Source organism: Leucoraja erinacea, chromosome 24 (assembly GCF_028641065.1).
Source record: "Leucoraja erinacea ecotype New England chromosome 24, Leri_hhj_1, whole genome shotgun sequence".
Classification (NCBI taxonomy): Eukaryota; Metazoa; Chordata; class Chondrichthyes; order Rajiformes; family Rajidae; genus Leucoraja; species Leucoraja erinaceus.
The window spans coordinates 10,446,047-10,458,699 of NC_073400.1; the positions used below are offsets into that span (position 1 = coordinate 10,446,047).

The 12,653-nt window shown below is 41.1% G+C and overlaps 1 protein-coding gene across 6 annotated transcripts in view; it reads left to right on the plus strand.

Moving 5' to 3' along the window:
• Window positions 1-12,653, plus strand: part of LOC129708639 (liprin-alpha-2-like) — a 76,831-nt gene that overhangs the window by 33,405 nt on the left and 30,773 nt on the right. For all 6 annotated transcript variants that reach the window (XM_055654524.1, XM_055654521.1, XM_055654522.1 and 3 more), the window contains exons 10-12: window positions 2,304-2,476; window positions 6,435-6,449; window positions 7,555-7,648. In XM_055654524.1, coding sequence (XP_055510499.1) covers window positions 2,304-2,476; window positions 6,435-6,449; window positions 7,555-7,648 — 282 coding nt within the window. The remainder of the gene's footprint in view (window positions 1-2,303; window positions 2,477-6,434; window positions 6,450-7,554; window positions 7,649-12,653) is intronic.

Genomic DNA, 12,653 nt, shown 5'->3' on the forward strand with positions numbered 1-12,653 from the left:
TCACCTCCTGCCACTCCTTCTCCTGGGTGGGCAACACCAGCATGGACTTTTTTTTACGGTTGTGCCCTCTCCCTGCGCTGCTGCCTTTTTGGTGCCATCTCTAAAACACGTCTCCTCTCCAAAAAACTCTCCAGCTATGAATGACCATGCCTTGGAGCGACAGAGGTGACGTTCTGCTGTTTAAATAACCTTTTTTCCCTCCTGACCTTTTTTTCACCCCGGAGCTTTTACCTTCGACTGCCTCCGGCCACCTACGACTAGCATCACGACCTACCTACGACCTGCCTACGACCTACCTACGAGTAAAAAATATCGATTTTTTCCATGCCAACCTTTTTTTTACTCGTGGACATTTTTTATCAGGCCAGAAAAAACGACGCAACCTATTTGATGCCACGAGTATGTGGAGACCACTCACGAGCATGAGGAAGATCTCCTACGACCTCGTGGCGACCATGCTGCGAGTATGAGTCAAGGGCAAACTCTGCAGAGGTCGCAAATTAGGTTGTGAAAGTGGGACAGGGGCTTTAGGTGGATGTTCACATTCTTTTTCTGGTTCTAAAGTAGATGACATTGATTTAGGGTACGAGGAAATAGTTGAAGAAGTGTGGGGTGGAATATATTTACACTGGAAATGGTAGATATATGGAAGTGGTTGCCATGGGAAGCTGTAGACTGATGCAATAACTATGTTTAAAAGACTTGGAAGAAATAACTCACCTGTGTTACGTGGTGTGAGAACAGGTATTTTTTTCCCCTTCAGTTAGCATCAGGAACTGTTTCTGCATGTTAAAGTGGTGTTATTCACAATTTATCGCGAGTTATCTGGACTAACTTGTACCACAGATAGGTTTTAAGATAGGTATTTTAAGTTTTAATAGGTATTTTAAAAATAAAGTGACCATAACAACTTGCACCTTTAACATAGAGAAACATCATAGGGCCTTAAAGAGAGAAGTTTTAGATTTTGCATTAAGCACTGAGGTTTAATTGAGTTGCAGAAGAATAATCATGTATAACAAGCTATTTAAATACAAATACCACCTTTGGACAATACTGATTGAATTTAATGTTGCATGTGTTATGTATGAAACACTATGAAACATCATGTAACGGTTATTTTGAATTGACATCTCCATTATGTGAAACTTGCTCTCCCTGACCTCTTGTGTTGGTTTAATTCCCAGTGTAGAATTGCCCCATCTTTTAGTCCTTGTTTCTTTTTGCCAAAACCCAACAACACCAGCAGCCATTCCCTTGAAGATAGCAGGGAATTGAATTCAATGTTGCCTGGCTGAGAACGATATGGACATTGGAAGGAAACACAATTTGTTACAGCAAAGCAGAAGCACAGGAGTTCGGCCATTTAGCCAGACAACTATCAGATTTTTATTTATTAATTGACACAATCTCAATAATCTTTGGATTTTTCCAATACCCATGTGTGAAGAAATGATTCCCAATTCACCAAGGAACTGCCGAGCCCTGATTCTAATGTTTAGTAGTTCAACATTCATGCTTCATTGGTTATTTCATTGTTCTCATGTAACCGGATACAGTGAAATACTTTGTTTTGCATACAATCTAGTAAAGAAAATCAAATTATAGATGAGCATAATTATACATGTAAAAGAGTGCACTGATAGTAGTGTAAATAAATAACAAGTGTTTTCTGAGGCAGTACACAAAGAGCTATTACATTTCTGGTGCCATCTTGTAGCTTTCAAGTATTAAGTTCTTAAAAAAAATCGAGTCTTATCTTGACCTTAAAGGTGGTGGCACTGGATCAGGGATATAGGGGTCATCTTAGCCTCGTCTTTGTTCAAATCTTCTGCTAACTGCACCATCAAATCCTATACTTTCAACTTAAAAAGTTAGTTCACTTCTTATGCTTCTCCATTCAATGCATTATGTGACTGCCCAATTCAATCTGCCCCCAGAATTTCATTATTTTAGCATCTTTCTAATGATTTTCCTCTTTGCCTTCAAAGCCAATCAATCTTTCTTAAAGTGTGATATTGATTCCCCATGACTGGCTGTGGCACCTAACGTATCAACTGGCCTCTTTAAAATAAGGACGATTTAAAGCATCTTCTATATCCATCGGATTCTGATAATGATATTGCATGTTTAGAATTAATATAACAGAATTAATATTACTTAATGGTAAACTGATGGGTGCATAATTGACTGAAATTGAAGCAGATTATTAATGATTGATTGCAGGGACTTTTAGATGCATTGACTGATCACTTGTGATTAACTTGCTTTGTTTGATTGCTATTGCAATGGTTGTCTTTCAGCACAATGACAGCCGAGGAGCTGGCGAGCAATCCCAGCAGCAACAACAGCAGTCAGGACTCGCTGCACAAAGGTTCAAAGAAGAAAGGCATCAAATCATCTATAGGCCGTCTGTTTGGCAAAAAAGAGAAGGCGCGCCTGGGCCAGCTGAGCAAGGAAATGGCTTCTGTTCATGGTACGTGCAGCTAGCTTCCAAAAATCAAATTAACTCTCAAGGTGTATTCAGTTTAGTGTCACAAAGTCCAGGAATGAGTAGGTTAACCTGTGATAAGCGTTTGTCGGCACTGGGCCTGTACTCGCTGGAGTTTAGAAGAGTGAGGGGGGAACTCATTGAAATGTGCCGAATAGTGAAAGGCTTGGACAGAGTGGATGTGGAAAGGATGTTTCCAATAGTGGTAGAGTCTAGGACTACAGGTCATAGCCTCAAAAATCAAAGAAGTTCTTTTAGGAAGGAGGGGAATTTTTTTTATCCAGAGTGTGGTGAATCTGTAGAATTCTTTGCCACAGAAGGCTGTGGAGGCCGAGTCAAGTGTCAGAGGATATGGAGAGAAGGCAGGAGAATTGGGTTAGGAGAGAGAGATAGATCAGCCGTGATTGAATGGCAGAGTAGACTTGATAGGCCAAATGGCCTTATTATACCCCTATGTCCATATGACCTTATTACTTTATGATTAGTCGCTCAGAGTAAGGAAGGGGAAGTCAGGCAGCCAAGCTTTGTGCTTCTGTTGGAAATGTTTACAAGATGTCAGGTTTTGTTAGTAGGGCAAAGCCTGCCACTACTCAAGGTTCACAAGTGAAATGTGGCCATTTGGGGAATGGGGCAATGGTGTAGCCAGAAATTTAAACCTCCCTGCTTTTGAAGGGAGAATTTACACATACACAAGCATGTATGTCAAAAATGTCCAGTGGCACACCGGTAGAGATGCTGCCTTACAGAACTAGAGACACAGGTTCGATCTTGACTGTGGGTGCTGCCTGTATGGAGTTTGTACATTCTCCCCGTGACCTGCGCGGGTTTTCTCCAGGTGCTCCGGTTTCCTCCCATACTCCAAAGGTATACAGGTTTGTAGGTTAATTGTCTTGGTATAATTATAAATTGTCCCTAGTGTGTAGGATAGTGCTGGTGTATAGGGATCGCTGGTCGGCACAGATTTGGTGGGCATAAAAGGCTTGTTTCTGTGCTGCATCTCTAAACTAAACACGCATTGTTAATCTTCGGTTTGAACCAGCATCTGCAGTAGTTTCTTCCTACACATTGTTAATAATCTTAATGGTTATGCAGACGGGCTTGTTTGCACCGTGCTCTCTGATGCAATAACGTTAGAAAACTAAAGTAAATTAAATGAACTCTCATCCTTCCAGTTAATCCACTAACATATAAACCACAATGTATAACCTTTGTCAAGCCAGCGTGCAACAAGAAAAGAAGTGAAGGATGACTGATTATTTCCTCGTGTTTCCTATTTAATTAATAAAAGCTAGCTAGAAATCCTAAATGATAAATTCCATGAACACCAATAAAATGAGGGAAAATAGAAATCCTGAGAACTCAGCATGGATGAACTTTACCCACAGAGTCATGAATGAACTTTAGCAGCTAACCAAATCATTGATCAAATTGTACCGCAAACTATCTCAACTTTGCATTTTATCCTCTACCAATAATAAGCTACCTTTTCGGGTTTGACATCCTTCAACAATTTTTAGTCTTTCCATTTGATCATTGGTAACAAAATCACAGAAATATAACAAATGCTGACCATAAGTTTAATGATTATGTCATTCACTGATTCAGGTTTTCTTATGGTGACTTACGATCTGAAAATGGAGCTGGTTTAAAGTGCTTTGGGTACCTATGACGGGGAACAGGGAACATGGAGATCCCACCTAACTGGTCAAATTAAACATGGATATGTGAAACAGAAAAATGTTTTTTTTTTAAACGACTGGTGTTTTTTTAGGATGTAACCAGTAGATTTGATAAGGGAGAACCATTGGATATGGTATATCTGGGTTTCCACAAGGCCTTTGATGAAATCCCAAAGATGAGCTTTATGTTATACGAGCAGAATTAGGCTATTCACCCTTTCAAGTCTAGTCCACCATTCAATCATGGCTGATCTATCTTTCCCTCGCAACCCCAGTCTCCTGCCTTCTCCCCATAACCTCTGATACCCGGGATAATCATGAATCTGTCAATCTCCAACTTTAAAATATCCATTGGCCCTCACAGCCTGTGTGGCAATGAATTCCACATTCACTAATGTGTTGATTTTTAGTTTAGTTTAGAGATACAGCGTAGAAACAGGCCCTTCGGCCCACCAAATTGGCGCCGACCAATGATCACCCATGCCCTGGTTCTATGTTACTCCAGCTTTGCATCCTATGCACTAGGGACAATTTACAGACGCTTATTAACCTACAACCTTGTTGTCTTTGGAGTGTGGGAGGAAACCGGAGCACCCAGGGAAAACAAGGAGAATGTACAAACTCCATACAAACAGCACCCGTAGTCAGGATCAAACCCGGGTCTCGGGCACTGTAAGGCAACAACTCTACTGTTACACCACTGTGATCAGTAGTGCATCAAAAGAAGTAACGCTTGTCGCTGAATACATTTAAGAAGGACCTGGATGCAAAAAAGCATCAAGGGTAGGGGAAAAGGAGGGAATATGGTATTGAGGTAGAGGAGCAGCTGTGATGTATCGAGTGGGGAAGCAAGTTCAAGCCCAAATGGCCTTCTCTTATTCCTGTCTCTCTATATTTACATATTTCCATGTTGAACCATCTAACTGAACATTAAAGTGGCAGATGTGGGTTGTAGTGGAAGGTGGAGGTCATGGGCCTGATGGACTGTTTAGATTGGAACAACGGTGGCTTTTCACCACATTCATGTTAAATTGTTCAGTTGAAATCTTTGCCCCTCGTGGGATGTACGACACTTGTGCTTTTCCGCACCTGTTCTGCGCCGCCACGGAAACAGACCGTGATAGGATTTTTATGTGGGTGGAGGTGGGGGTTAATACACTTAAATTAACTTGCCTTTTATCCTATTCAGAGTTGAAGTTTTGAGTTGTCAAAATACATGCATAAGTGAATTGTGTCATTGAGTTCACTATTGGACTAAGGATTATGGTCTTTGATGTTTGTCTGCTGTGACTCTAATGTTACAGGGTGAGAATTGTCAGCTCGTTCTCATTGTGTAAATGATCTGATTCTAGCCTGTCGGGCTCTGAATTCACAGTAATATTTCTGATCCCCAATGCATTTCACAGCACTGATCGCGATTATTTGGAAAACCTGTGCACATGGGAGATGTTGGAAATATAGAAACATAGAAAAATAGTGCAGGAGTAAGCCATTTGGCCCTTCAAGCCAGCACCGCCATTCAATATGATCATGGCTGATTATCTAAAATCAGTACCCTTTTCCTGCTTTTCCCCCATATCCTTTGATTCTGTTAGCCCTAAGAGCTAAAACTCTTTTGAAAACATCCAGTGAATTGGCATCCACTACCTTCTGTGGCAGAGAATTCAACAGAATCAAAACTCTTTGGGTGAAGATGTTTTTCCACATCTCAGCCCTGAATGGCTTACCCCTTATTCTTAAACTGTGACTCCTGGTTCTGGACTTCCCCAACATCGGGAACATTTTTCCTGCATCTAGCCTGTCCAATCCTTTAAGATTTGTTTAGGGTTTGATACCTTTCACAGTGGATTGGCTCAGCATGGGGGTGGGAGATTGCAACCTTCACGTGGTCCACACTGTTTCAACGGATGCAATCAACCTGGCGTGCACAATCAAATAAGATCAAATATCCTACAACTTTAGGCTGTGCACGCCATAGGCAAGAAGAAGGCTCAGCAGGGCTCAAAGTCCAAACCCCTCTGAGATTGCCATTAAAAGTTTGTAAATAACAGTGCAATATATTGTGCAGTAGGCAAGAGGCACATTTCAGTGATAGAGAAAAGGAAACTATTGGGGAAATTGTAAAGTGGTGTTCTGGTATGCATTTTTGCCCATCTAGCTGCTAATCTACTGCTGGTAATATTTACAAAAGTATTTTTTAAATGAATTGTTTATGTTGCATACAAATAAACCCGTATATTGTTTATTTCTCTCACTTCTCACAGGATACGGATATTTTGGTAAGTCGTGGCAATTTAATCATCCCGAGTTTTTCTAGTGTTTTCTGGATGTTGATTACTCAAATGCTAAACATCCCATAGAGAAGAGAGGGAGGTTTTTAATTGAACTTTATATTGAGTTTCCCCTTTTGGAACAGATGGATAAAAATAAAGCGGGATTGCATAAAACTTCATGAAAAGCATTCTATTTATAATGGGGTATAGCATAATTACTTTACTGGACTTAAAAGGTCCTGTAAAAGTAAGTTATAGTGGGGAAAATGCCCCTGTGATATCACATCCAGTTAATCCATACTTTGCAAACTTTGTTTTGGGCCATAAATTCATTCTTTCTTTGCCCCGGTGTTTTACTTTTCTTATTGTCTTCCTCCTCACTTTGTACATGAAAGTGTGGAAAAATCCACCCAGCCCTGTACTGGATCGCTGCCAATGTTGCTCTGGACTCATTTGCAAGTGGTTGAAATGGGCCACATGCCATCGGCATCTTATTTTGCGTTCTGACCACAGTTCGCCACTTGCACTCACATCATGAGCAGGAAAGGGAACGGGCCAAGTGAAAGTTGGGGGAGTGCATCACCATCTTGTCAAAGAGCCATTGGTGCATCAGTTTCTCAGACCCCTTCCACCCCTGCAACGGACTGTTCCAGCTACGGTCAGGCAAATGTTTCCGTTGCCATGCGGTGAGAACGGAGAGGTTGAGAAGGAGTTTCTTCCCAGAGGCAATTCGGACTGTAAACGCCTATCTCACCAGGGACTAACTCTACAGAACGTTTTTTCTTCCATTATTTATTATGTAAAAGAATATGTGTGTTATGATTGTGTTTATAATTTGTTTGGTTGTTTTGTTGTTTGTCTTTTGCACAAAAGTCCGCGAGCATTGCCACTTTCATTTCACTGCACATCTCGTATGTGTACGTGACAAATAAACTTGACTTGACTTGACTTGACTTGCTACAGTCCTTGAGCTTTGATAACTGGCTGCAGAGATAACCTGCTTCAAGCCGTTAGTAGATTTAGGAGTCCCAATTCCAATTTATATCCAACAATAAGGACTTGGATTAAAATGATAGTAAATCTTTGTCAATATTCACTTATTGTTTATCAGGTGGCATGTTGGATGCAGAAATGACTATTCAGGACTCCCTTACTCTGGGAAAACTTGGAACACAAGCAGAGCGAGACCGAAGGTTAAAGAAAAAGTAAGTTATGAGAAAAAATATTGCTTAAGATTGCTTAAAATAAAAATTGTATGATACTTATTTTCTTAAGGCAAAGCAGTTCCTGCTTGGTTATTGGTGTTCCTGTCTAAATCCACCTCACTAAATTCCACATCTAACAGGGTAATCAAATATCCAGCTCTTTCATCTGAGCTAATGCCTATTATCAAAATGCTAGAGTTCTCAGCATCCTTGCTAATGCTCCATCTCATAGTCTTCCACCAATGCCCTTTTGATCCAAGTGCTTGGACCCCTAATGCTTTGTTTTTACACAGTTATGAACCAACGTACTGTCTGTTTCTCTTTGTAGCCAGTGAAATGGCTGCTTCAAAGTATTTTCCCATTGGCTGGCACCTCAAGCATATCATGACTGAAGAATGCAGGGGCAGGGGTGGGTCTTTCAGCCCCCTGGGCCCATTGAACAATTCATTCAGTGTAGAGATTAGTTTAAATTGTCAGTTAACCCAGAACCAGTTGCCATTAAATGAAATAAATTTCAGATTTGCATATCATCGGGTGGCACGGTGGCGCAGCGGGAGAGTTGCTGCCTTACCGAGCCAGAGACCTGTGTTCAATCCCGACTAATGGGTGCTGTGGGAACGGACTTTATACTTTCTCCTGTGACCGCACTGGTTTTCTCTGAGATCTTTGGTTTCCTCCCACATTCCAAAGGCATACAGGTTTGTAGGTTAATTGGCTTGGTATAAATGTAAATCGTCCCTAGTGTGTGTAGATAGTGTTAATGTGCGAGGATTGCTGGCCGGTGCGGACTCAGTGGGCCGAAGGGCCTGTTTTTGTGCTGTATCTCTAACCTAAACTAAACTAAATCTTTTGTTTCCTAACTTTACCTCTGTAGGCCTGCCTTTAAATTCTAGACTATTTGATTCTCACTTTGGTAGGTGTTCTTTTTTTATTCTTCCTACATTCCCCACACACATTGTAAATCTTACAATGGAAACATTCCACCCAGCCTGGTGCAGAATCACTGCCAATGCTCTGGAATCATCTGGAGTGAAGTCCCATGGGTCCTATGCTACAGCCATCCGACTTTGCTTTCTGACCACATGAAGCATTGATAACATGACCACAATAGGTCAGGTTGCAGTTCAACTTAATCAATACTAAAATTTAAGTGGGACTTTTGAACAACTCTTTTTCATCATTTGATACAAAGTTAGTTCCAAACACCACATTTTGGTTTCAATTTTGCCTTTAATTTTGAGTTCTGGCCTGGTATTCAGTTTGATGCAGGTTACTGACTGCTTTTCATTACTCTGCACCCGAGATGCAGACTTAAGATGCGGACCTTAATCAATAAAAAGTGAGAAATATGGATGCTGAAATGTTCTAATCCAGATTTCAGTCAGAATATTTTTTTCTCATAATTTTAAAGCTGCTCTTGCTTTGACCATTTGAGCTGGTTGTCCAAGCTCGGGTATTAATACATTTATTTTATATAATTCCCTCTTCATTCTTCCTTTTCCACAGATGACCAGTTCCTGGAAATCCTCTTCACCAATTACATTTGTATTGGTACTTTTTTTTAGTTCATGATGGTGAAATTTCTATGTTGGTGAAGTGTGGTTTTTCTTTCATTTAATATATATATATAAACTGAGATATAATCAAGGCACAACTATAGAATGATTTCTGCTCAGCGAGTGATTCGGATTGGAGACACTGTATGATTAATTTTCTCCACACTGCAAAGATTCTATACTCATGTCTTCATTACATTTCTCAGTTTATATAATGCCCCACACATATCAACTATGCTGCATGTTTAACCTCATTGAATTAGGTGCTCAGTATGACTTGCATTCCCTATTTTAAATGACCTATGAATATGAATACCAATATTTATCAGAGTAGGAAGGAACTGCAGATGCTGTTTTATACTGAAGGGACACAAAATGCTGGAGTAACTCATTGGGACAGGCAACATCTCTGCATAGAAGGAATGGTTGACGTTTCGGGTCAAGGCCCTTCTACAGACTGAATTCTACATTTTTCTTGAGCTTTGTTCCCTTTGATATCTTGTTTTCAAACCTTACCCTTCCATATCTCTGTGTCTCACACACCCTTGACTCTCAATCTGAAGAGGGATTTTGACCCGATCTCGACCCGGACAGAGATGCTGTCTGTCCTGCTGAGTTGCTCCAACATTTTGTGTCTATCTACTTTATAATAGAGTATTTTGGTCCAGTGCTATATTCGTAAAACTGAACAGCACTCAGACCCAATATATGCACACAACGCATATTAACATATACAAAGAGAAAACAAAGTGGTCAATGATACCAGTATGAATCAGTATTAGGAAGATAATGTAACTAGAATGACAACTTCTCTTTCCATCAATAATACCAGCCTATATCAAAGGCAGTTACTTCACTTACCAAGCCCTACCTTGTCCTCAAATCTCTTTGTATCTTTGAATAGCACCAGGGTTTTGCTTTTTGCAAACACATCGCCTCTCGATAGTTGTTTGACATTTCATTTGAAAATTAAATCTGAGCTGCGCTTGGATTTTCAGGTATGTAAATGTGGTGCTTCTATAAAGAACATCAAACTATTGAACAGGGGCATTGTCATTGTACCATTTATATAAGGTGTAAGAATCACGCAATGGAAATTATGATATTTTTAGTTCTGCATCTTCAGCAGTTGATGACAGGAAGCAGCAGGCTGCCAGAGGCTGACTCCTTGTCATTTGAATATTATTTGCATACAAAATATAATGTGAGTGGGAAACATAACCTCGATTGCTGCAAGGCACACGTGAATTTTAACTGAGTCTCAGTTGAATGGATTATGCTGACAAATTTGAGTCTTTAGAGGTACAGCGTGGAAACATCATGGAGTCTGCGCCGACCAGCGATCACCCCGCACAGGTGTGGGGACAGGTGTTGCACCTTCTGCGGTTGCTGGGGAAGGTACCTGGGGAAGGGGTTGTTTGGGTGGGAAGGAATGAGTTAACCAAGGAGGGAACGCTCTCAGCGGAGAGCGGAATGGGGTGGAGATGGGAAATGTGGCTAGTGGTGGGATCCCGTTGGAATTGGCGGAAATTTCCTGAGGATTATGTGTGTATGCGACGGCTGATGGGGTAGAAGGTAAGGACTAGGAGGACTCTGACTCTGTTCCGACTAGGGGGAGTGGGAGCAAGGGCGGAGCTGCGGGGTACTGAGGAGACATGAGTGAGGGCCTCATCTACTACTTAGTTAACTCATCCCTTCCCACCCAAACTACCCCCTCCCAGGTACCTTCCCCAGCAACCACAGAAGATGCAACGCCTGTCCCAATACCTCCTCCCTCGACTCTGTCCACTTTGTACTAAGAAGCTGCATGCATATCACTTCGGCAGCTAATCCATAGATCTCCAAGCCCATGCATTGCAGAGTGAAAGTACAGAGCATCCTTGAGGTTCAATGAACTTGCATCTGTTAGGTCATCCATGCTAGAAAATCGTTTAATCTAAAGCTGTTCTGTAACTTTGAACTGAGAAGCTGCATGCATTTCTCATCTGGCCTCTTCAAATTTACATCGCCATATATCTAGCACCATCACATTTATTTATAATCATAAATCATAACATATAACATAAATCATGGCATAAATTATAAATCATAACATTCTAATCATAACATAATTAGACCATTTGACCCATCGAGTCTGCTCCACCATTTAGAGTCATGGAGTGATACAGCATGGAAACAGGCCCTTCGGCCCAACTTGCCCACACACCGGCCAATATGTCCCATCTACACTAATCCCGCATTTGGTCCAGTAGAGTCATAGAGTGATTTGATTGTGGCTGAACTATTTTCCCTCTCAATCCTATTCTCCTGCCTTCTCCCTGTAACCTTTGACGTTTGCAAAAAAGATTTATTTTGTTTATTTTTCTTGATTTATATCTATGCATTAGTGAATTAAAATAAATTCAATGACTTTGTTGAGAGTTGGTGCAGTCACGAAACTTTACTGCTGGTGTGAGGTGTGGGAGCAGGTAATTAATACACTTGGGCATTACCAGCTCCTTTTCTGGAAGGATAATCCAAAAACCAAACCGAGCTTTCCCATTAGAAATAAATTATTAACACGTTTTCAATTCAATTCAATTCAATTCAACTTTATTGTCATTGCACAAATACGAGTACAGGTACAACGAAATGCAGTTTAGCGTCTGGTCATAGTGCAAGATAGTAGAAATAAAAATAAAAACACAAAATAAAAATACAAATAAAAATGAAAATATGGTTAGCAATGTGTGAACTGTAGATGAATTCAACTGGTACATAGGCAATAAATGTATACACATGGGAGAGTCTAAAGATAGCTAGCGACGGGACTCTGAGTTCAGCAGTGTAATGGTGTTATTGAAAAAGCTGTTCCTCAGCCTGCTTGTGCGAGACCTGAGGCTCCTGTACCGCCTCACTGATGGGAGGAGGGCAAATAGTCCATGGTTAGGGTGAGAGGGGTCCTTGATGATTTTCCCGGCCCGTCTCAGACACCGTTTGCGGTGGAGGGCATCCATGGCAGGGAGCGGGGCACCGATGATGTGCTGAGTGGTTTTCACCACCCGTTGCGGTGCCTTCCTGTCAGCTGTGGTGCAGCTGCTGTACCACACCGTGAAGCGGGTGGTCAGGATGCTTTCGAAGGTACAACGGTAAAAGTTGGACAGGATCTAGGGGGACAGGTGAACTTTCTTAAGCCTCCTCAGAAAGTAAAGGCGCTGCTGCGCCTTCTGTTCATGCTGTTCAGATATTTTCAGCCTGAATTAAATTCAACAGGTCACGTGCACCGAGGCACAGTGAAAATATGTTTTGCATGCTTTCCAACCAAGTCAGATACTATACATCGATACAATCACACCAAACTATACTACAATAGGTAGACCTACAGTGCAGAATACAGTTCTTAGCATTGTAGCACAACAGTTTCAGAGACAAAGTTCAATGTGATAAAAGTTGCAAATGAGTGTGACAAG